Raw genomic sequence first — 23,891 nt, 5'->3', positions numbered from 1 at the left:
TATGCATTTTTTTAAATGTTGTAACTTTATGCAGATTCTATTTGTGTTAAATTAAATTTGTCCTGTTTAAAATAATGGTTAATTATAGTATTCAGTTCTTTGAACATTTTATTTCATGGTCTTGCCAGTTTTTTCTTAGCTTTGTCATTCTTTCAACAAAGAAAGATGTATTTGGTAGAAAATCTATACGTCAAACACACTGGTATCTGAAACAAGTGTATTTTCGGAAAGCAATCTAGTCAGTGTTGCAGTAGTTGGCTACTACCTGTTATTTTTTGACTCTTAAGGCATGTGTGAATCTTTAAGCTTCAGGGAGAAATAGCAAAAAGATGCTTTTCAGAGATAATTAATGTTTAGGCCTTATCATTTTTGCGCAAGCTAGTCCTCTTAGTGACTGTTAGTGAAATGTCTTTGTTATGTTATTGCTTGACAGTGGGTTCTTTTTCATGGACGTTGATACTTATTTGATGCAATCATAGTTAAGTAGGAGTAGTTTTGATTTAGTTTTCTGAACTATGACAGCATATGCCTTTGGGAATCAGAAAAGATACTCTTCTGCTGAGTCTAATAAGTCGTAACATCTGCTTTTGGTATGCTGCAGTAGCCAGCTGATCTTTGGAACGCTTTTGAATCCCAGTGACACACTCCAGATCTCTAACCCTCGCAGAGTGACAACAAAACTATAGTATACATGCTCCATGAATGCCTCTTCTACCTTACTCACTGATTTAGGTGGTGATGTATAGTAGAACCTCAGAGTTACAAACACCTTGGGAAGGGAGGTTGTTCATAACTCTGAACATAACATTATGGTGGTTCTTTCAAAAGTTTATAATTGAACATTGACTTAATACAGCTTTGAAACTTTACTATGCAGAAGAAAAATGTTGCTTTTAACCATCTTAATTTAAATGAAACAAGCACAGAAAGTTTACTTTTTTAGTAGTGTACATTTAACACGGTACCATATTTTTTTTGTCTCTGCTGCTGCCTGATTGCATACTTCCAGTTCCAAATGAGGTGTGTGGTTGACCAGCCAGATTTTAATTCTAGTGTTTGTAACTCTGAGGTTATACTGTGTATCTCTCATTTCACATAGGGTTGGTTTGTTTTTTTTGCTGTTCATTCCTCCATATTTCTGTGTATGTATTTTTGGTATGCCCGACTACTCTGCCTTCTTTTTTTCCTTCTTAGTATTTGCAGTAGAAATTTTATTCTTCTGCATTGATCAAGTTGTGTCATATCCCATATCTTTGTAAAGCCAGCTAAATCATAATTTTTTTCAATAATGAAAACTTCTAGCTCAGCCTGCTTACTACTTATTCTTCTAGCATTAAAGTATAGACACATGTAAGATTTTGTTGTTGTTGCTCATTTCTTCGTTAATACTTTTGTCAGCATATCTTTTATTAGTCTTTTTTTTTTTCACCTTCTCAAATAAGCCCATAGAGTCCCAGTTTGGTGTTTCAGATTCCCTTTCCCTCCTCCAACTCCTTCATGTATAGTTCTCACAAGCAGTTTTGTTAACCTAAAACTCAAGAGATTAATTTATTTATTGTTCAAGAGAAGTTTCTCCAATTCATATACTCCTTTTAGTGAACTCAGAGGGCCAATGTGTAAACCTTAATTCCCTTATCCGTACACTTCCTATGCTTTTTTCCCCCTAAATAATCTTTCTTCATCAACTGTCAGTACAACCTAATACAACACTATTTTCCCTCAAAGATGAGTGGCAATTGGGAATACTGTTTAAAAAATAAATAAATAAAAATTAAAATAAAACCGTACCACAGTTGGTTGAATCATATTTTGCTTACATTGCTATGCGTGGTGTGAAGAACTCTGACAGAGATTTTTGTATACTTTAGAAATAGGGATTCGTAGTGGGAATTTTTTAAAAAGTCAAAGCAGCAGCTTTGAGGGCATTTTGGGATTTAGTTTTAGTTTCCATTTGTGATGCCCACCATGGCGATCCATTTGATGTAGTATCACCAATCAGCGCCTTTCAGTGCTAGACTTTTCTAAGGCAAGTCGTACACAGCAAACAGAAATTCATCACATTTTTGACACTGATATTAAAACTGTTCAGTTCACCTGTAGCCAAGAAAATGTGCCCCAATATGGCAGGATGTATTAAATTTAATCTTTTCTCTTTTGTTAGGTGGTAAAGTTTATATAATGTGTCATTCAGAAGGAAACTTTCCAGAGATTTGCAATAAAATCCTTAGATTTCCTATTAGATTTTATCTTTGACCTTGATGGAGTGCCAGTTAGATATTCTTAGTACTCATTTCTTGAACACAATGGGTATGATATACTATAGAAGTAAATGCTTCCTTCATGACTGCACGACTGACAGTATTAGTAAAGGGAAGTAGGTTATAAAGCCACCTGTGCAGCTATAGAATATTTTTATTGCAAAGACTAAGAAAAGTTTTTCTTATACAGTATAAAATTTGAATTGGCTGTTGCAACAAGTCATATGTACTGAAAGATGTGATCTTTTCTGAAGAGTTTGGGGGTTAAAAGTTGTCTTATCCATTTAATAAAAAAACCTGATTCATCCTGCAGTTCTTACTGCAGTGAATTTATAAACTCCCAGTTAAGAAGTTTATAAGGAATGAGTATATATAAACGGTGATGCTTTTGGCACAGTGCAAGCAGGAAAAAGTTTATTTGAATCTGTCCTGTAACAGCTGCCATTCTATTATAGTGGAGCACTAGTACAGCAGTTGAGAAGCCCTTTGTGTTTAAAGGACAGCTCTTGTTAGTACTCTAAAAAATCTACCTGGTTACTCAGGTTGTCTTGAAATTTGATGTCACATGGGATATGGGTAGTGATCCAAATTTGGGGTCTTTTGGTCAGTGGATTCCCGAGATACAACCCCTTGAAATAAATAGCTTTTGAAAAACTTTTTATTAATGCAAAGTTACAATAAAATATTAACATACTACATTGTCCATTTCTGGTTCAGAATCAGGTCAATATTTAAAGATTCTGGCTTTTTGGATGGAAAGTCCTCTTTTGAGTATACTCGAAATGGTGACCAAATTTCTAAATATCTGTCCTCTTTTTTACTCTTCTCTTGTGTATGTACTTACGTAGAGATCAAATCACGACTCTGATCCTGGCACAGTGGTTACTCCTAGAGAGTGCGTGGGGACCCTCTAGCCCTGAGGGGATAACAAAATTCAGAACATTACTAGCAAAAGAGTTTGGTTCTCTGGTTAGGCTCTTGAGTAAAGGTCTAGCACAGTAGTTCTCAAACTTTTGTACTGGTGACCCCTTTCACATAGCAAGCCTCTGAGTGCAACTCCCCTTATCAATTAAAAACATTTTTAAATATATTTAAGGCCATTATAAAAGCTGGAGGCAAAGCGGGGTTTGGGGTCGAGGCTGACAGCTCACGACCCCCTTGTAATAACCTCATGACCCCCTGAGGGATCTTGACCCCCAGTTTGAAAACCCCTGATCTAGCACGAAGCAGATCACACTGAACATATGCAGAGAACGAGGCTGAGAGAATTTATAGCTGGAAGCTATCACAGCAGCTGGATTATAGCTCTGGCTGGGGGATAAGCAGTAAGACTTAGATCCTGAACTCACCCAGCCAGTGACAGTTTAAATCCTACTTTAGGCTGAAATCTGGGAAAGTCTGGAAGTACTGCTAAAATCTGTCTCTGTGAGGGGTTTTTATTTGGGGGGGATATAATCAAAAATAAAATAAAGATGCGAATTCTTGCTGGCATGGGAGGGGCATTTTAGGATGTGAAGGGAATAGAGATGAGGGGTTTGTCGCTGCTTTGGGGAGAGGGATGGGTGGTACTGGAGGTCAGAGAGATTGAGGGGATTGAAGGTGGGACACTGAGAAGGGGACATGGGGCTGAGTAACAGGTCTTGGGGAGAACAGGGACGGGCACCTGTAAGCCGCCATTCTCCCTTTCTGTGTATGTGCTGGGATCTGGAGCCCCCTTGCCCCTCTAGAGGAGTCTGAGCCCCTCTTCCTGCCCCCCCCCATTATGAGAGCTGAGATATGGGGGGCCTTGCTTTTCTGTGGATATCTAGCCCTCCTCATGTGAGCCAGGTTCTGTAGTGGTCCCTGCTCCCTGTGGTGTCTGAGCCCCTGCTTCCCCATTCTCGTGTGTGTGCTGTGATCTAGGGGGGGCTTGTTAGGGTTGCCGACTCTTAAGATTGGCCTGGAGTCTCCAGGAATTAAAGATTAATCTTTCATTAAAGATTAAGCCTAATTTTTTAGTAAAAAAGGAAAGCACCAGAGACGGGGGTTAGCTTATGAACAGGTATAGAGAGGGAGAGGTGAGAGACAGTCCCTCCCCGCAACAGAGGGAGCAAGGAGGGGCCAGAGTCTCTCCACTTCTGGCCACATTGCTCTCCCCCCAGCCTCCGAAGCAGCCACATCACCCGGTCTGGCCCGCTGGAGTTGGCTGTGGCCACGCCACTCAACCTGCCAGAGCAGCTCCAGCCAGGTCAGAGACATCCTCCCCGGCCTTCCTTGGATAAGGTGGGAAGAGATGGGATGGGGAGAGTGTGAGGGTCCCAGGCTAGGCGTGGGGTCATGTGGGGGGGTGGCCCCGGTTGTTCCCCCCCAAAAAAATTTCCCCACCAATTGCTGTCCCTGGCCCATCAGAGTAAGCAGCTGGCGCACTGGGACACTTTGTTTATTTAGGTTTACCTCCATATCTGCAGACACTCAAAGTAAACAAAAGATCTTGGCCCACCAGTGGCTTATCCTGATGGCCTAGGAGCCAAAGTTTTCTGACCCCTGAATTATAGGGTCGGCTTATGAGTGAGTTATAAAAAGTTTTCATTTTGACTTATCCATCCCGAGGCGGGGGGGGCAGCTTGTAAACAAACCGGCTTATGATTGAGTATATATGGTATGTCCTGTGATGAACTCTCCAGGAATATATCCAACCAAAATTGGCAGCTCTAGGGCTTGTGCTCACCTATGGAAGACACTCACACCCGCACCATGTGAGGTAGGTTCTGGAGGAGATTTGCCTTTCTGGGTGGGTGTGAGTTCCTCTCCCTACTCTTCCCATCACATGAGATGGGATCTGGAGTACCTTTCTCCTCTAAGGGGGCCTGAGCCCTTCTCCCTGCCGTTTTCCATGTGAGCCAGGATCTGGATGGGGAGCTTGCAACAGGCATGCTCAGGGCATGCACAAAGAACCAACTGCTGTGAGATGACTGGGATGAGGAGTTGAGAATGAGTATGCTTGACACATATCAGAAACTCTTTCTAACACTGGAGAGGAGGGATGGAAACACCCACTGTCATGAATGCAGCAATTCACGCATCTCAGAGCTATTATTTCAGGCAGCATTCTCCACTGGGTATTTTCTTTCAGCTGCAAACATCTCATTGAGATGAATGGACCACTTCACACCACTCTGACCCTGCTGTGCTGCTGATGTGTAGAGCCTGTTCTCCCCATTCTCCTAATTTCATATAATAATATAATGGAGCGCCAGCTCTACTCTAGCTAAGGTCTGGAAGCTATTCCTGCTTAAAGATTGTCTCTTCTTAGTATTGTAAAATCCATATGCTTACATGGTTTAACTTGAAATTTGCTATACCTTGTGAGAGTGTAGTGTCGGATTAGTAAAATATCCCAGAGTGCATTGTCCCACATGGTGCTGTGTGCATGGCCTCTGGGCCTCTATGCCCCCCTGAGGTGTTATAACCTTGTCTATATTAAGACCATTTTTTGAAAAGTTTCCACTGTAGTTAATACTGTTTTGAGCTTCACTAGTGTTAGTAATAGTGGGAGCCAACATTTTAAACTTTGTTTCTTCTAAGCCTCCTTATAGTACTTCTAATCAACATGGTACTTCAAATGCTGGTTTATAAACACTTAGGGTTTCTTTTGTTGCTAACACCACTAAAACTGAACTAATAACTGGCAGTGGTACAGGCTTTCTTTCTTTGCAAAATTGCAATAGCATAGAATAGATAATTGCCCAGATTTTCTCAGAGTCCACTGATATTAGACCATCTAAGTAGGGTAGTAGGTGTTGCCATGGAAAGCACAGTTGTGTTGGTAGAAAAGTTGCTGTGTGGATGCAAACTGAACTGTTTTCTTTTGATCTTGCCCCTTAATCATGATTTTGTAATCAGTTAGGCTGTGTCTACACTAAAACTAAGTCTGCTCCCTGGTTCATTACTTTATTTCTCAGCCTTGAATCAAGCATCCGGGATTCCTTTTTGTGCTCCTTCAATTGCTCTTTCTCTTCTTGGCAAACAGCTGGATTGGCTGCCATGATTTGTCTTCCCCGTTTCTATAACTAGAAGAAGCATAAGCACAAAGAGAAATCTCTGGCCAGCAAAGTTAAGGACAATAAGGTTAAGTATAACAGGAATAAAAGGAACCCCAGCAATGGTATTATCCATTAATGGAACAACTGTCAATAATGTAAAAGCATAAGCATTCAGTAAACATTTCTGTGCTGTATATGGGAAAAAAGTCAGATGATGTATTCATATCAGAAGATGTTCATGATGAGGAAATACTTTTAACTCCAACAGTAGCTACTGAAGTTAGACACTTCTAAATCAGCAAGTCTGAAAAACTTACATCCAACAGTTTATAAAGAGAAGGTTGAGGAACCTTCTGAATCATTAATGTTGATTTTTAGTAAGGCTTAGAACACTGGGAAGGTTGCAGAGGACAGGAAGAAATTATTCTTTTTAAATAAATTATTCATTTAGAAAGATGAATGGGATCACCAAATAATAATAGGACTTCCAGTTTGACATTGATCCTGGGGAAAATAATAAAATGGCTAATATGGGACTTAGTTTAAAGATTAAAAGAGGGTAACTAAAGTCAATCAACATGGGTTTATGGAAATCAGATCTTTTCAAACTATATTAATATTTTTGATGAAATTACAAGTTTAGTTGATAATGGTAATAGTATTGATTTAATATACTTTGATTTCTGTAGGCATTTGACTTGATACCACAAAATGTTTTGGTTAAGAAACCAGTGCGATACAATTCAACATGGCACTTACTATATTGATTAAAAACTGACTGACTAATAGGTCTCACAATATAATTGTAAATGGGGGGGTTATCACTGGACAAGTATATTTCTAATAGAGTCCTGTAGGGATTGGTTCTTGGCCCTGCACTATTTTTAATAGTTTTATGAGTGACCTGGAAGAAAACACTAAACTTTTACTGGTAGTTTGTAGATCATAGAATCACAGAATATCGGGATTGGAAGGGACCTTAGGAGGTCATCTAGTCCAACCCCCTGCTCAAAGCAGGACCCAATCCTCAACTAAATCATCCCAGCCAGGGCTTTGTCAAGCCTGACCTTAAAAACCTCTAAGGAAGGAGATTCCACCACCTCCCTAGGTAACCCATTCCAGTGCTTCACCACCCTCCTAGTGAAAATGTTTTTCCTAATATCCAACCTATACTTCCCCCACAGCAACTTGAGACCATTACTCCTTGTTCTGTCATCTGATGCCACTGAGAACAGTCTAGATCCATCCTCTTTGGAACCCCCTTTCAGATCGTTGAAAGCAGCTATCAAATCCTCCCTCATTCTTCTCTTCTGCAGAGTAAAAAATCCCAGTTCCCTCAACCTCTCCTCATAAGTCATATGCTCCAGCCCCCTAATCATTTTTTCCAATTTTTCCACATCCCTCCTGTAGTGTGGGGATCAGAACTGGACACAATATTCCAGATGAAGCCTCACCAATGTTGAATAGAGGGGAATGATCATGTCCCTCGATCTGCTGGCAATGCCCCTACTGTACAGCCCAAAATCCTTCTTGGCAACAGGAGCACACTGTCGACTCATATCCAGCTCCTCGTCCACTCTAACCCCTAGGTCGTTTTCTGCAGAACTGTTGCCTAGCCATTCGGTCCCTAGTCTGTAGCAGTGCATGGGATTCTTCCATCCTAAGTGCAGGACTCTGCATTTGTACTTGTTGAACCTCATTGGGTTCCTTTTGGCCCAATCCTCTAATTTGTCTAGGTCTCTCTGTATTCTGTCCCTACCCTCCAGCATGTCTACCACTTGTCCCAGTTTAGTGTCATCTTCAGACTTGCTGAGGGTGCAGTCCACGCCATCCTCCAGATCATTAATGAAGATACTGAACCAAACCGGCCCCAGGACCAATCCTTGGGGCACTCCGCTTGATACTGGCTGCCAACTAGACATGAAGCCATTGATCACTACCCTTTGAGCCTGACGATCTAGCCAGCTTTCTATCCACCTTATAGTCCATTCATCCAGCCCATATTTCTTTAACTGGTACATAATGAAGAAGACAGGTCACTGATAATGACCTGGATCCCTTAATAAGCTGGGCTTAAGCAGACCATATGTGTTTCAGTATGGCCAAATGTAGTGTCATTCATCTAGGAACAAATAATGTAGGCCATACTTACAGGATGGGGGACTCAATCCAGGGAGGGAGTGACTCTGAAGAAGCCTTTGGGGTCATGGTGGGTAATCAGCTGAACATGAGATTTCAGGCTAAAAGGCCTAATGTGACCTTGCATGTATAAACAGGGGAACAGGAGTAGGGAGATTATATTACCTCTGTATTTGGCACTGGTGTAACCACTCGGGTCTAGTTCTGGTGTCCACACTTCAGGAATGCTGTTGAAAAGTTGGAGAGGGTTAAAAGAAGCACTTAGAAGCCAAGCCCGCCATAGTGCCAAATTTTGGCTTAGCTCAATCTTTAGTGTGTGACTGCAGGGCAGAGATGCAGATAGTTAAATGCGGTGGAGGAGTTCCAAAATTAAAATATTAGATTTGGATTGCAACACTTTGGAGCTTTCAGTGATGGAGCAGTTAGATGCTGGACAATCTAGATATTGACTTGTGACACATGCAACAGAAGAGAAGAGACACAAGAGTGATCAAAAGATTGGGCAATGTGCCTTTCAGTGAAAGACTCAAAGAGTTCAGTCTATTTAGCTTACCAAAAATAAGTTGAAGGAGTGATTTGATCACAATCTGTAAGTTCCTACAAGGGGAACATAAATTTGATAATTGAGAGTTCTTCAGTTTATCAAACAAAGGTGCAACAACATCCAATGGTTAGGAGTTGAAGCTAGACAAATTCCTACTAGAAAGAAGGTGCAATTAACACAAATTGTAGTGGATTTTCCATCAATGGAAATTAAATCAAGATTGAATGTTTTTCTGAAAGATATACTCTACTTCAACCACAACTATTGGCCTTGAAGCAGGAATTAATTCAGACAAGTCCTCTGGTCTATGTCATTCAGGAAATCAAACTAGATGATCACAGTGTTCTGGCCTTGGGATATGTGACTTTACCTGAATAGCCTATTGTCTCTTAAGTTGGGGTAGGTTTGTAAGCTACCTGTGGGGCTGGATGTGGGTAGATTTTTTTTTTAATTTTTTTTTAATGAAACGTAGGTAGGAGAGGAGAAACTAAAATTATGTGCAAGGTTGTATGCTAAGCAGTTGTTGGTGTTGCCAAAAGAGCCCAGGCCAATGAAAAAATAAAACATTAATTTCTCCGTCATGGAACATAACATCTTCCACGCAATAAGTATTGCTTTCTTTATAATGGAAATTTAGAGAACTAGATTGTTTTTTCTAATAAGCCAAAATCATTCTGAACTTTTAGGAGTCAATATATTATTCTTTCAAGTTAAACTTTAATTTGCACCAACAGAGCTGTGAGTAGCATGCTGGTGTATTACTTCATAACAATTCTTAGAGACTCTTTTGGAAGCATTATATGAAGTAATATTCAAAACCAGAAAAAGTGTGTGCATGTGTACATAGAATGTAACATACCAAAAGCACATCAAAAGAACACTGAGGTTGAAAAGTCAAGCATTCAAAAGTGGGGAAATGCCAGAATTAAGGTTGACTATGCAAGCTTTAATTCAGCCTCCCCTATATGTATGCATTGTGATACAACTTTTAATTACGTCACTACAATTCTTGCATAGACACCTTCACCATTCAGTGTACACGAAGAGAGCGTTCACTGAACAGGTGGCTAATCAATATCTTTATGCCCTCAGCATACAGTATTTGTGGGTCCTGGGCTGGCTTACTGCACAGCAACCAACACTTGCAGCAAATACAGAACATTAAATTTTCTTATTCCTTTTTTTATGGAACCGATTACCGCAGTATCTGAGTGTTTCACAAACATTATTTAATTTATCTTCACACTATTCCTGTGAGGCAGAGAGCGATTGTTTGTAGTATCTAGATCAGTGGTCCCTTAACTTTTCGTGGTCAGGCCCCCCATGAGAGCCAGGGCCGGGAGCAGGGAGCAGATGGCGTAAAGGGCCAAAACTGTGGCCACAGCTTGGGGTGGGGCTAGGAACGGAAGTCATAGCAGGGCTGCAACTGAGGGCAAGTCTGGGGCTGGGAGCAGAGCCGGAGCAGAGCTGGGGGCAGAGCAGGATCTCTTCTTTCCCGATGAGGGCTGGCCAGGGCCTCATTGTGCCCCCCACAAATGTTTGTCCACACCCATCTTGGAGGGGGTGCCCCACAGTTTGGGGATCTGTGGTCTAAATTGTTTTTTAAAACAAACCAGGAATAGAGAATTTCTGTTTGCATCATTGTGAATCTTTATATCCATAGCACAGCCTTTACCGCTTGAGCTAATGGAGTAACTGGTAGAAGTAGTAGGCTTTTATCCTCAATTTACACCAGTCACTAGCTAGAGATAGGGTACACAGTTTGCAAGTGGGTTCTACAAGAATTTTCTAGACAGCAAATTAATTTTAGGACTTGGGTGTTCTGGAGGGGAGTATAGTGGTTACCGACCCTTCTGTTGTTTTTCCTCCCTCAAGCCTATCCCCTTTTGGACATGGCCCGCCTTTCTTTACTTTTATCCACCTCCAAACTACACCTGTCCGTTCTGCTCCTTATCCCTCTGCATTCAAGTAAGGTGTCTTTCTCCTCCTCCTCACTGCTGCTTGGCCGCTAGCATGGAAAGCACTGAAAGCAAAGGAGAGAGAGTCTCCTTCCTTTCAGTTTTAGTGTCAGGTATCACAGTGGCCCCCAGCAGACAGGATGAGCAATTGCAGGGAAAGTCCTGAAGCCGTGGAATTAAGTATGAACAATGTGGTTGGCATAAAGGATGTATGTGGGACTGGAACATGTTCAGTGCAGACAGAATGTTTGGAGAATCTAGCTGCCAGATTCTGAGAGGCTTCCCCTGAGCATGTGCAAATAGCCATTTGCATAGGGTTATAAATTGGCCATATGAATTTTCATGGGAGAAGCAAAGTACATGACTCTGACCCCAAAGGGACCTCTGTGCCCATCTTCAAGTCTCTACTCTAAAGCCTGGAGATGCAGGAATTTCTCCGTGAAAATGGTTGTAAGAATTTTTTTAACACTGGCAAAAAAAACATATTTTCCCCTAACTTTGTCCTCAGAAATTGCTGCATCATTTTTACTGTTTGGCAAAGTTATAAGCAACTAAAACCAGTTTCTTATAATGTACATTGTTAGGCAAACTTAACTATAGAAGTCCCTAGACCAATGGTTCTCAAACTTATGTACTGGTGACCCCTTTCACACAGCAAGTCTCTAAGTGCGACCCCCTTTATAAATTAAAAACACTTTAAAATATATGCAGGCGGCAAAACAGCTGACAGCTCATGACCCCCCCACATGTAATAATCTCATGACCCCCTGAGGGGTCCTGACCCCCAATTTGAGAACCTCTGCCCTAGACAATAAATTACATATAAAATGTAAACTCAAATATAAGGATTGGCTGTCTACCTACAGGACAAAAAGACTATGCCAACTGTTTTGAAACTTACAGACTCATAGACTTTAAGGTCAGAAGGGACCATTATGATCATCTAGCCTGACCTCCTGCACAACACAGGCCACAGAATCTCACCCATCCACTTCTATAACAAACCCCTAACCTATGTCTGAGTTATTGAAGTCCTCAGATTGTGGTTTGAAGACCTCAAGCTGCAGAGAATTCTCCAGCAAGTGACCTGTGCCCCATGCTGCAGAGGAAGGCGAAAAACCTCCAGGGCCTCTGCCAATCTGCCCTGGAGGAAAATTCTTTCCGACCCCAAATATGGTGATCAGTTAAACCCTGAGCATGTGGGCAAGACTCACCAGCCAGCACCCAGGAAAGAATTCTCTGTAGTAACTCAGATCCCGTCCCATCTAACATCCCATCACAGACCACTGGACATACTTACCTGCTGATAATCAAAGATCAGTTGCCAAATTAATTGCCAAAATTAGGCTATCCATCATACCATCCCCTCCATAAACTTATCATGCTTAGTCTTAAAGGCAGATATGTCTCTTGCCCCCTCTACTCCCCTTGGACAGACGCTCTTAGCCACATAAATGAAGGGCACATACATTACAAAAGTGATGTGACATTGTAAAGGAGAAAACATGAAATTGTTCAGAATTAGTAGTTTGTGAAACACCCACAATACTTCAGTTTCATGTCAGCAGCGTGATTTAAAATATGGAACAAGCCCAAATATTTTTATGGAGTAGAATTCAGTGATGGATGCACTCTTGTTAAACAGGAATGAGAGAAAATGAACATTTGGTAGTTCAAATTATGTGGTTTTTTTTATTTTTTAAAAAAGATGGGAGAGTATTCTACCAAAAACAAAAATCGGATATCTGGTAGACATGTGGGAAAATCAAGTAAAATTCAAATTAAGTGCTTTTTAAGGTAAGCTTAAAAATTAAAATGACAACAATCGTATAACCTTGTGACCAGAGAGGATAAGCAACAATGGTAAAATATGTTTGATCCACTGCAGTGTCTCTGTGGAATCTGTGTAAAGGGTTTACAGTGACAATTTTAAATTTGCTATTATGACATGAACAAAGAGGAACCTGTTGATACACTGATAAACTATTCTTGTACCACAGTCTTTATCTTTGCAAATTTCTGATTTTTTTAATTGAAGTGCTGTTTTTTTAAAACACTAATACAGATGATTACAGACACACACAATAGCTAATGAAACAAAGCACATATCAAAACAATACTGTCAGTGACAAATGATTACTATTTAAAGTCAATAATCAACTGTTTTTGTAACACTTTATTATGATTTCTTATTTTTTTTAATACAATGTTTTTTGCTCGGTCCTTTTTAGGTTGTTTTATTTATTCATATGCTGTAAGGTTTGTATTCTAAGATATTAATTAGTCTGGCATATACAGTACTAGCTTTATGTATATACATATTTTTTATTTTAACACCGTGCATGCTGCTTTCTCTCTCTCTTTACAATTTCCAGAAGATTCTATGCACTTTAAAAATATAATATAATATTTTCATGTTTCTTTTTAGTATACCTCCAGATAATCTTTCTATTCAAGAATTTCAGAGAAATGAGAGTATTGATGTTGAGGTGAGGAGACTAGTGTGTTTTTGTATTACCTTATATATAAACTAACTTGGAATGTTCAAACTCATAGGTAACAGTCATAAATTAACATCTGGAGAAAACTGTGGTTGATATTGAATTTTACTAACTTGGCTGCAACTTCTTTTTTGATCAGTAAAAAAGATGCTAAAACCAGGGTCCAGATTGTGGCTGGCTTTTGGGGTGTGCTTAGGGGTGGGAAGTCATGCACAAGGAGTTCTTTGTTGGGATCAGCTGGGGTGCAGGACAACCCCAAGGAATGGAGGGAAGTGGGACATGTCTCTATCTCCCACGCATTATCTGGTTCTGCATAGAGGGAATGCATGTGACAGCCTCCTAAGGGATGGCATAACTGCTGCAATTCTCCAGATTTCACTGAAGCCTCCTGCTTTTCTGAATTAAAAAGTCTCCTAAGCTTTCTCTGAGAAGGTGCAACTCCATCCAATCCCATACTCAAGATCATACTTTAATGGCACAATCTGTCCCATAATTGTTAAATAGAATTATTTCTGTATTCATAAATAGTCCTTATTAAATGTTCATAGAGGACCACACTGTGAACCCCTTACTCCCATTTGTGAACTGTTACTCACACAACTGCTTACCATTTGAGAGTAAATGTTCACAACCTGACCTAAAGTGAATGCCTCATGTTGCACTTTCTTAAGAGTGAAGCAACACTCTTGATTAGTCAAGAGATAAACATTCAGTAATCATGATTATTTAAGCAGTGATCGTGTTCACCTATATAAAAAAACAAACAAAAACCAGGAAGATATGATCCTTGCTCCAGGAACTTTAAATCTGAATGGACAGATGAAGCAACTCAGACACATAATGCCCTTGATGACCTCAGGCAGGTTGTCAGACAGCACTGCAGTTTAAATGGGTGTATTACAGTACTTGGTTAGGTTAACAGTGGAAAAGCCTTGGAGAACAAAGAGACATTTGAAGGAAGAGAGATTGGTCACCTTTCACATCTGGGCTGAGATAGGAGTTCTAGGTTGAGGGGCAGTGATAATTAAGTGCTTTCAGTTATCTCCCAGGGACTGCAGCCAGGATGTACAGAACTAAGGATTAAAAATGAAAGCAGAGTTCCCTGTAGTGGCCTAGATCAGTGGTTCTCAACCTACACAAGTCTTCCAGAGGATACATCAACTCATTTAGTTATTTGTTTAGTTTTATAACAGGCTAAATTAAAAAGCACTAGCAACGTCAGTACAAACTAAAATTTCATACAGACAGTGACTGTTTTATACTGCTGTATATACTATACACTGAAATGCAAGTAAAATACTTATATTCTAATTGATTCATTTTATAATTATATGATAAAAATGAGAAAGTAAACAATTTTTCAGTAATAGTGTGCTATGATACAAATATGTTTTTGTCAGATTTTGTAGGCATGTTTTTAAGTGAGGTGGAACTTGGGGGTATGCAAGACAAATCAGACTCCTGAAAAGGGGTACAGTAGTCAGGAAAGGTTGAGAGTCACTGACTTAGATCTAGTGTGCAGTAAAACAGACCTACTGGTGTGCATGGGACCTAACTGTCTCATGTTAGTTCCTCTCAGGATCAAGCCAAAAGAGGACTTTCTCTTATAAAGACATTCTTCTGCTTGGTCTTGTTAATACACTGTCTTAATCTTCTAGTTAAGATGGAGTAGGGAGGGGAAGAGGAGGTTTGGTTCTGAAGGTCAGTTTGTCCCTTTCCAAAACTGTCTAAATTCAGTCTGAAGTAAACATTTCAGCAATGATTTTCAAAATTCAGTGGGATCTGTTGAGTGATCTGTCCTTCAGATGATCAGGCAGATGCCTAAAATATGAATTTAGAAGCCTAATTTTAAGCTCCTGTTTTTGAAAAATTTAGACATCCTGTATTAGCAATTTTACAGCAGTAAGCATAATAAATATAAAAGATGTTGCTTCTCAAGTTTCACTGAGCATGACGATTCATACTTTATTTGAACATTTTCTTATATTTAATGAATGCATCCAGACTATAACTTCCTGTATCTTGTTCCATTTCTTTAAGTGTAGATATGTCTTCTAAGTGTTAGTTATAATTTTAAGCATTGAATTTTTCCTAGAAAACAAATTTTAAATGTATTTCATTTGTTTTAGGTGGTGCAACTCATCAGCACAGAGATACTGCCGTATGCTAATTTTATTCCCAAGGAATTTGTTGGTCAGATAATGACTATGCTTAATAAAGGTTCAATACATTCTCAGTCATCCTCATTTACGGGTATGTAACCTGAATTATAAACAAAAGATAAGAACAGTGTAAAAATCGTATGGAAGGCAAATTAAAATGTGCATATTACAATACCGATTTTACCAAAGATTTTAAACTGCATGTAGTACTTATTCACCGATATTGTGAATAAATTCCCAGCCCACAGAGGTGATCTCAAATACTATAATTTTTTAATCTATGGGATAACTTTCATGCTATGAAGAATGCATAGTATTCTGTTTGTTTGCCACTTTCTGGTAATATTTCTGCATTTTGGAGTAAATATCTTGTTTAAGGATGCACTCTTGTCTCTTTGTACTTACCTAGGTTTGAGTCTTTTTTTTTTTTTTTTTTTTAAACGTCTTTCTCCACTTCCCACTCACTTTGGTCTCCAGCATACAAGTTAAATAGGTACTGGTAATAATTTCAGGCAATTGCAATGCATAAAAAAAAAATCCTGTTCTTTGAGATTGAGTGACTTTGATAAAAACTAAGGGATGTAACTGACTAGACATTGCTTTTAAATTAAAGCTTTATAGCTAAGTTAAAACACTAATTGAAAATATGTAGCTGTTTCTGAATTTTATGTGCTATTTAAGAATGGCTGTATGGCTGTCTTTTTTCAGAATGTGTGCTTTACAGTATTTGCAAATGTTACCATTTTAAATACTTTAGGTATGATTAAGGCAGCTATTGAAATAAAAAATACAGTATGTTTACCATACTTGTTTCACTGTTAAAGATTATTTTACTTTGACAGAAGCAGAAATAGATATTCGAATGAGAGAAGAATTTTCTAAGATGTGCTTTGAAACACTGCTCCAGTTTTCATTCAGTAATAAAGTCACAACTCCTCAGGAAGGATACATCTCTAGAATGGCACTGTCTGTACTCTTGAAAAGATCACAGGATGTACTGCATCGCTACATAGAAGATGAAAGATTAAGTGGCAAATGTCCTCTTCCACGGTATGTACTGTATGTATTTTAAAAAGGGGGGGGGCACACCAATATTTTATGGTTGAAAAAAATGTATTTATAATTAAGAATATAATTTGACCTAAAAAAAAACCTCTGTTCTTCCTCAGGTAGTGTCAATATGGGTGCTCCACCCTAGGTGCAATATTTCACCTGCCTTTCTCCTTTCAGGAGCCACCTTTACCAGCTGCAGTGTCTTGGAAGTCCGTCACTATGGACAAGTGGGTTTTGGAGATAATTTCCTCTTTGTACCTGACAACCCTCCTTCTCTGTCCATTTCAGGGACCCTTCCCATAAGAACCTGCTATGGCAGGAAATAGATCCCCTTCTACACCTGGATGCTATAGAACCAGTTCCAACACAGCACAGAGGGGAAGAGGTTTTACTTTAGATGTTTTCCGGTCCCAAAAAAAAAGAGAGTTGGCAGTTGAAGATCCAGCCTAGATTTAAGACTACTCAATACCTTTGTGAAGGCACAAAAATTCAGAATGGTGACACTTGCAATGATAATCCCATCACTGGACCAAGGAGATTAGTTTTCGGCCCTAGACCTTCAGGTTGCATATTTCCACATTGGAATCCACCCATCCCATAAATGATTCCTATGCTTTACAGTAGGCTAGTACCAATCAATCGCACACATGCAAAATGGGAAATGACTTCCTAGGAAGGAGTACTACAGAAAAGGACCCTACGAGTTATAGTGGATCACAAGCTAAACATGAGTCAACAGTGTAGTACTGTTGCAAAAAAGAAAACTTCATTCTGGGATGTATTAGCAGGAGTGTGGAAAGCAAGCCTAGAAATAATTTTCACTCTACTCCTCACTGATAAGGCCACAACTGGAGTATTGTGTCAAGTTCTTGAGCTGCATTTCATCAAAGAAGTGGACAAATTGAGAAAGTCCAGAGAAGAGCAACAAAAATTATTAAAAGTTTAGAAAATATGACCTATGAGGAAAGACTGAAAAAATTGGTTTTGTTTAGTAGAGATAAAAAGACTGGGTGGGGGACATAACAGTTTTCAAATACATAAAAGATTGTTACAAGGAGGAGGGGGGAATTTTTTTCTCCTTAACCTCAGGATAGGACAAGAACCAATGGGCTTAAATTGCAGCAAGGGCGGTTTAGGTTGGATATTAGGAAAATTAATGTTAGGGTAGTTAAGCACTGTAACAAATTGCTGAGAGGGGTTGTGGAATCTCTGTCATTGGTTTAAGAACAGATTAGACAAACATCTGTTAGGAATCGTCTAGTTATACATAGTCCTGTCCTGAGCGTAAGCGACTAGAATAAATGACCTGTTGAGGTCCCTTCCAGTCCTACACTTCCATGATTTTCAGTACAGGGTGGTCCATTTTGGCCTATCATATGCCCCATGGGTCTTTTCAAAGGTCATGTTAGTAATAGTGTGTCACCTCTGCAGGAATGCAATTTTCCTGTTGCCTTACCTAGACGATTGGCTTCTGAAAGGACACTCCTGGGAGGTGACTTCTCAGGCAATGAACTCTTCCTGAAGCAGGTGGTCCACTTTGACCCCTGTGCAAAAGAGCCTTCCTCCCAGTGCACAGATATATGTCCCCTTCAGACTTAATCAGTACGATTCCAATCAGCCCTTAGACCCTGGTCAGGTACTGTCTCTGGCTACTGGGGCATATAGTGGCTGGCACTTTCATTATAGATCACTAAACTCCTACCAAATTCACAGTCCATGTTGGTCAATTTCATGGTCAGAGGATTAAAAAATTCGTAAATTTCATGATTTCAGCTCTTTAAGTCTGAAATTTCATGGTGGTGTAATTGTAGGGGTCCTGACCCAAAACGTAGTTGGGGGTGGAGTGGGGGGTTGCAGCATTATTATAGCAGGGGTTACGGTACTGCTACCCTTACTGCTGTCCAGCTGCTTGTGTCAGTGCTGCCTTCAGAGCTGGGCAGCTGGAGAGCGGTGGCTGCTGGCCAGTATCCCAGCTCTGAAGTCAGAACTGCAGCCCCCGGCAGCAGCGCAGAAGTAAAGATGGCAGGGTATGGTATTGCCACCCTTACTTCTGCACTTCTGCCTGCAGAGCTGGGCCCTCAGTCAACAGCCGCCACTCTCCGCCTCCTGAGCTCTGAAGGCAGCAGCACAGAAGTAAGGATTGCATGGCATGGTATTACCACCTTTATTTTTGCGCCCCTGCTTTCCGAGCTGGGTGCCCAGTGAACAGCCACCACTCTCCAGCCCCCCAGCTGTGAAGGCAGCACAGAAGTAAGGGTGGCAGTACCACAATCCCCCTAAAATAACCTTGTTGGACCCTGCCTGCAACTCACTTTTGGGTCAAGACCCCCAGTTTGTGAAACACTGGTCTCCCCCCATGAAATCTGTACAGTATGGGGTAAAAGCTCATAGAGGCCAAATTTCACAGTCTTTGGTGCATTTTTCATGGCTGTGAATTTGGTAGGGCCCTATAGATCACACATGACTGCTTATGCGGTGCCTTTAAGGGTAGTTCAGGATGGTTTATTCGCTTAGCAGACACAGTCTCAACATGTTGCTTTCCTTACCCAGTTCAGTATAGTTGATGGAAATGTCCTCACAACTTGTGTGAGGGAGTCCCCTTCATCTGTCCTCCCCCCAACAACTGTCATAATGACTGGTGCTTCCCTGTTGGGATGGTGTGCGCATCTAGGCTCCAAACAGTTCAGGGTAGGTGGACGCCTCAAGAAACTTCTCTGCATATCTTCCTCCTGGAACTCAGTGTTACCCTGGAAACACAATTTAGGTATCCCCCAGTAGCTCACCCAGTGACCTCTCTAAGGTTTACCAAAGGCTCCCTCAAAACAACCCACCTATTAACCATCAGGTCTGAGTCTCCAGGATGGCTAAAGCAATACCTGGAGGACACAGATACAGACTTCTGATAAATGATTGACCCAGGTAGTATAATTCCAAAACAAGTCACCCTTTTATTGGTGCAAACACAAATCCTTAACACAGTAACACAAATCCCCAACACAACAGGCTAAAGCACCCCCCAAAACTACATTACCACACAGTTTGATGTGATGCTAAGTGACTGCACCCTGCTTATGGTGATCGGTCATTCACAGGCCACTGACAGTTCCAGGTAACTGTCTTTAGATTATTCCTTTCTGATCTTCTGCTCTCCTGCTCCTGGTCTTTTCCCTCTTTACTGAACTGCTCCTGGTCTTTCCCTCTCCTGGACTGAATGGACAGTACCAAACAGGCAAAGCAAACGAACAGAACACTGATGTCCTCTGTACCTCTTCTTATATCCTCTTCTGACAGGCTTGATTGACATGTTGTTTTGCTTGCTTTTGCTAATATCTTTTTGTCAGAACTCTCCAGAGCACATACCACTTATTTCTAAAATATCTGGTTTCATGATCAACAATTAACTCATTACTTGCTATTTTGCAACATAATTTATAATATACCTAGTCTTATGATCAACAACTGCCTCATTTCAGGTTGTCCATATCACTTTGCAACGTTGTCTTTAATGTACCCAGAAGGTGCCCAGCCTCATGGTCAATGTTATCCCTGTCAACTTCTCCCATGACAATTTCAGTACTACATGACCTACATATTTTCATCTAATAGTGGAGTGATTCTTGCTTATTCAAAATGGAGGGGATACAAGATGGAGTCTGGGGCCTTCAAAAAGGAGTTTCTCTGGTATCAAGGGCAGGCAGATGCACATGTCTCCAGTTTCCTGCCGCTAATTAGAGGCAAAAACATAAAGATCATGACTGACAATGTGTCATAAATATTTTATATAAACCATCAAGGAAGAGCAAGATCCCCCTTCCTTGTGCTGAAGCTATAAAGCTTTGGTACTGGAGTATATTAAATCAGATTTTTATCACAAAATGCCTTCCAGGAGTTTAGCGTGTGACCGTGGACAGACTCAACAGGCATTTCTCTCAAGACCATGAGTGGGGGATAGATTCAGCCATAGTTCACCACATATTCTACCAATGGGGTACTCCTCAGATAGACCTTTTCACCCCAGCAATAAACAGGAAATGCACCCAGTTTTGCTCCAGATCTGGTCATTGATCCTTGGGGGATGCCTTTCACCTCCAGTTGTTGCCAGGTGTTCCGTAGATGTTCCCCCCAACTCCTCCAATATCCAGAGTCCTACTCAAAATTAAAAGGGACAAGGCCAGAGTTGACAAACATGGTTTCCTTTTCTGATACAGATGACAGTGTTCTCCCCAATTGCTCTTCATACCACTCCTCCTCTCACCTTTTAGAAGAGTGGGAAGATCCTTCACCCCATCTTAGAATCCTTCACCTCAAAGCATGGGCATAGAAACTGCCTATTCACAGCAAGTAAAAAGGGGGTTACTGCACAGCAAAAATGGCAATACAGAAATGGACAATATTTGCTTATTGGTGCAATCTCAAACACATTGCACCAATAACCTCATCGCTGCCAGACATACTGGGTTACATTCTAGAACTACAGACCTCAGGATTGTCACTGAGTTCCATTAGAGTTCATCTGGCAGCCATCCTCCAGTGGAAGGTTACGCTGTATTTGCCCACCCAACGACAATGAGGTTCCTCAAAGGCCTGTGCCAATTAAATGCCCTACTACAGTTCAGGACCTCAGTTTGATTCTTAAATGCTTTGTAAGACCACTATCTGAACCTATGGCTGCCTGCTCACAACTCTGTTTATCAGTGAAATTGGCATTTGTTTGCCATCACATTGGCTCACTGAATGGGGGAAATGGGGCTTGTAAGGCATACTCCCCATTTTATGACACAGTACCCATAATTTTCAGAGACAATGTTACATTATGACCATACCCCAAGTTTTTGCCAAAGGTACCTTCTGATTTCCATATTAATCAGCCTGTTCACCTCCCTGTATTTTACTATAAACCTCACCAGATAAGAGGGAAGCGTTGCTCCACACACTTGATGTCAGGAGCTCCCTTGTCTTCTACCTTGATAGGACTAAACATTTCAGGAAGACCTCCAGATTTTTGTCTTGATCTCAGACAGAGCAAAAGGAGCTGCAGTCTCTAAAGAGAGGCTCTCTAGCTTGATAACTGACTGTATTAGTAACTGCTACCGATCTCATAATCTTGAAACACCCACTGACTTACAAACTCACTCTGAAATCTATTTCCACCTCCACAGTCTTTAAGAATGTTCCTATCATTGAAATGTATTAAGCCTCAACACTGGCTTCTATGCATACGTTTGCTGACTGCTATGCTATAATTCACAACTCTGCTTCTGATACTGTGTTCGGGTCAGCAGTACTTTCTTTCACACTGAATTAGACTCCAAAGCCGCCTCTTCCTTAAAAGGGAACTTCTGTGTAGTCACCTAGAGTGGAGAACCGATAGGGACGCTGCTCGAAGAAGAAATGGTTACTCATCCTGTACAGTAACTGCAGTTCTTCGAGATGTCTGACCCGATGGTGCTCCAGTACCCACCCTCCTTCTGCTCTGCTTCAGTTACCTGTCATGAGGCTTCACAGTAGAGAAGGAATTGACGATGGTTAGCCTGTGCAGTGCTATATAGCAACGCCATGGAACACAAAGTGGAATAACACGCATGCTCAGGCTGAAAAGAAACTGCTATGAAAAATCTCCCACAGAAGTACGAGGAGCACAAATGCACGCACAGAGACACATCTCGAAGAAATGCAGTTACTGTACGGGGCGAGTTACCATTTGTTATGGAAGAATGTGTAAGGGCAGGGAGTTCCAGATCAAAGGCCAAATTTGGGAAGGCTATTGAAAGGAAGTGCCTTTAAGAAGCAGTTATCCTCAGGACTATTGCCCAGAGTTCAGGAGTGCAACATATAATAGTACAACTGTATTTCATTGTCTCTGAAAAGTTTCTGTAACCATCTCTTCCTTTATTTCTAGCAGAGCTATTGATAGGTTGATGAGAAAATAATAGTTCCTAAAAATAAAATAAAGTAATAGCAAAGTAGTAGTATTTTGAAGCATTAGTCATACCATAGTTGTTGTTGAAATAGAAAACTGAACATAAATATATAGTAACATTTTTAAAAGCACTTAAATAACTTAGGCATCTCAGTTCCATTTAAAAGCTCTTGAAAAATTTATCCATTGAGTACATGATTGAATAAATGACTTCTGTGGGACTACTTATATGCTTGAAGTTAAGCACATATATTAGTGTTTGCATGATCGAGGCCTATGTATTGACATGATTTCAAAAATTAAATATAAATTGGTCACACTTATGTGAGAAAATGACATCAGTTAAAGATGAATGTTAATTACAGCATTAAATAACCTTGGTTTCACTGGGTTGCATCTCAAAGGTTTTATTATTCAAAATTTGTTTTTGTATTTGCTGTATAAAAGTCAACAGAAAAATCGTATTCTGGGAAACATTTTTTGAAATTGTACAGTTGATAGTTTATATATTTTCCCCTTGTAGGCAGCAAGTAACAGAAATCATATTCGTTTTAAAAGCTGTCAGTACTCTAATAGATTCCCTTAAGAAAACTCAGCCTGAAAATGGTAAGTTGTTTTAATCAGAAGTCTAAACAAAATTGTGTACATAATATGTTTGTGCAAAAAAATATATTTAAAGCACTATTTCATAAGAATCTTAATTTGCCCTTTCATGTTTGTGTAGGTGCCGAGTAGAAATTTTTAAAACATCTCTTTAACGAGTCCATCAGCCTACATAAATAAAATAATAATATCTAACTCTTATATATTGCTTTTCATCAGTCACTCTCACAACACTTTACAAAAGAGTGTCACTATAATATCACTAGAGTAGAAAGCTTCCAGCTGAGGTACCAATGCTCGCTCTTAATCCAAAACATTTTTTGGTAAATAATTACTATAAAATATAAGATCTTAGAGTGATTTTCTTTATCTTTGTATCTTTTCTTTATCTCCCATTGTAGTCTACATTAATCTTGCTAAATCCTTGTTTACCCAGACCATATTCTATTCAGTCTTAAAGCTCTCGTTCACTATTAGGTCCATTAAGATTAAGATAATCATTTTTGTAAAGTGATATGGATAAGTTTACTTTTCTAAAGATACCATCTGTGTAATACTTTTACTTCAGAGTGTTGGCTCCCTAATGCTGCACAAGCAGAATTCCTGTAGCTTTTAGAACATTTTTGGTCAGTGTTCACCAGTAGTCTTAACTGTTGCTCTTGGAAAACATATCCAGTTCATTCTTGACCATAGTCAATTAAGGAATGTTCATCAAGAGCTGTGATTCTCCT

The 23,891-nt window shown here is 40.1% G+C and overlaps 1 protein-coding gene across 7 annotated transcripts in view; it reads left to right on the top strand.

The window, feature by feature from the left end:
• MON2 (MON2 homolog, regulator of endosome-to-Golgi trafficking) overlaps positions 1 to 23,891 on the top strand; it is a 171,524-nt gene that overhangs the window by 133,220 nt on the left and 14,413 nt on the right. For 5 of the 7 annotated variants that reach the window (XM_030548858.1, XM_030548856.1, XM_030548862.1 and 2 more), the window contains 4 exons: positions 13,350 to 13,410; positions 15,552 to 15,675; positions 16,409 to 16,634; positions 23,081 to 23,163. In XM_030548858.1, the coding sequence (XP_030404718.1) occupies positions 13,350 to 13,410; positions 15,552 to 15,675; positions 16,409 to 16,634; positions 23,081 to 23,163 (494 nt within the window). The remainder of the gene's footprint in view (positions 1 to 13,349; positions 13,411 to 15,551; positions 15,676 to 16,408; positions 16,635 to 23,080; positions 23,164 to 23,891) is intronic. The other 2 variants (XM_030548859.1, XM_030548857.1) reach the window with 1 other exon arrangement.

Source organism: Gopherus evgoodei, chromosome 1 (assembly GCF_007399415.2).
Source record: "Gopherus evgoodei ecotype Sinaloan lineage chromosome 1, rGopEvg1_v1.p, whole genome shotgun sequence".
Classification (NCBI taxonomy): Eukaryota; Metazoa; Chordata; order Testudines; family Testudinidae; genus Gopherus; species Gopherus evgoodei.
The sequence above is the reverse complement of the archived record's forward strand: the minus strand, read 5'-3'. Positions and strand labels throughout refer to the sequence as shown.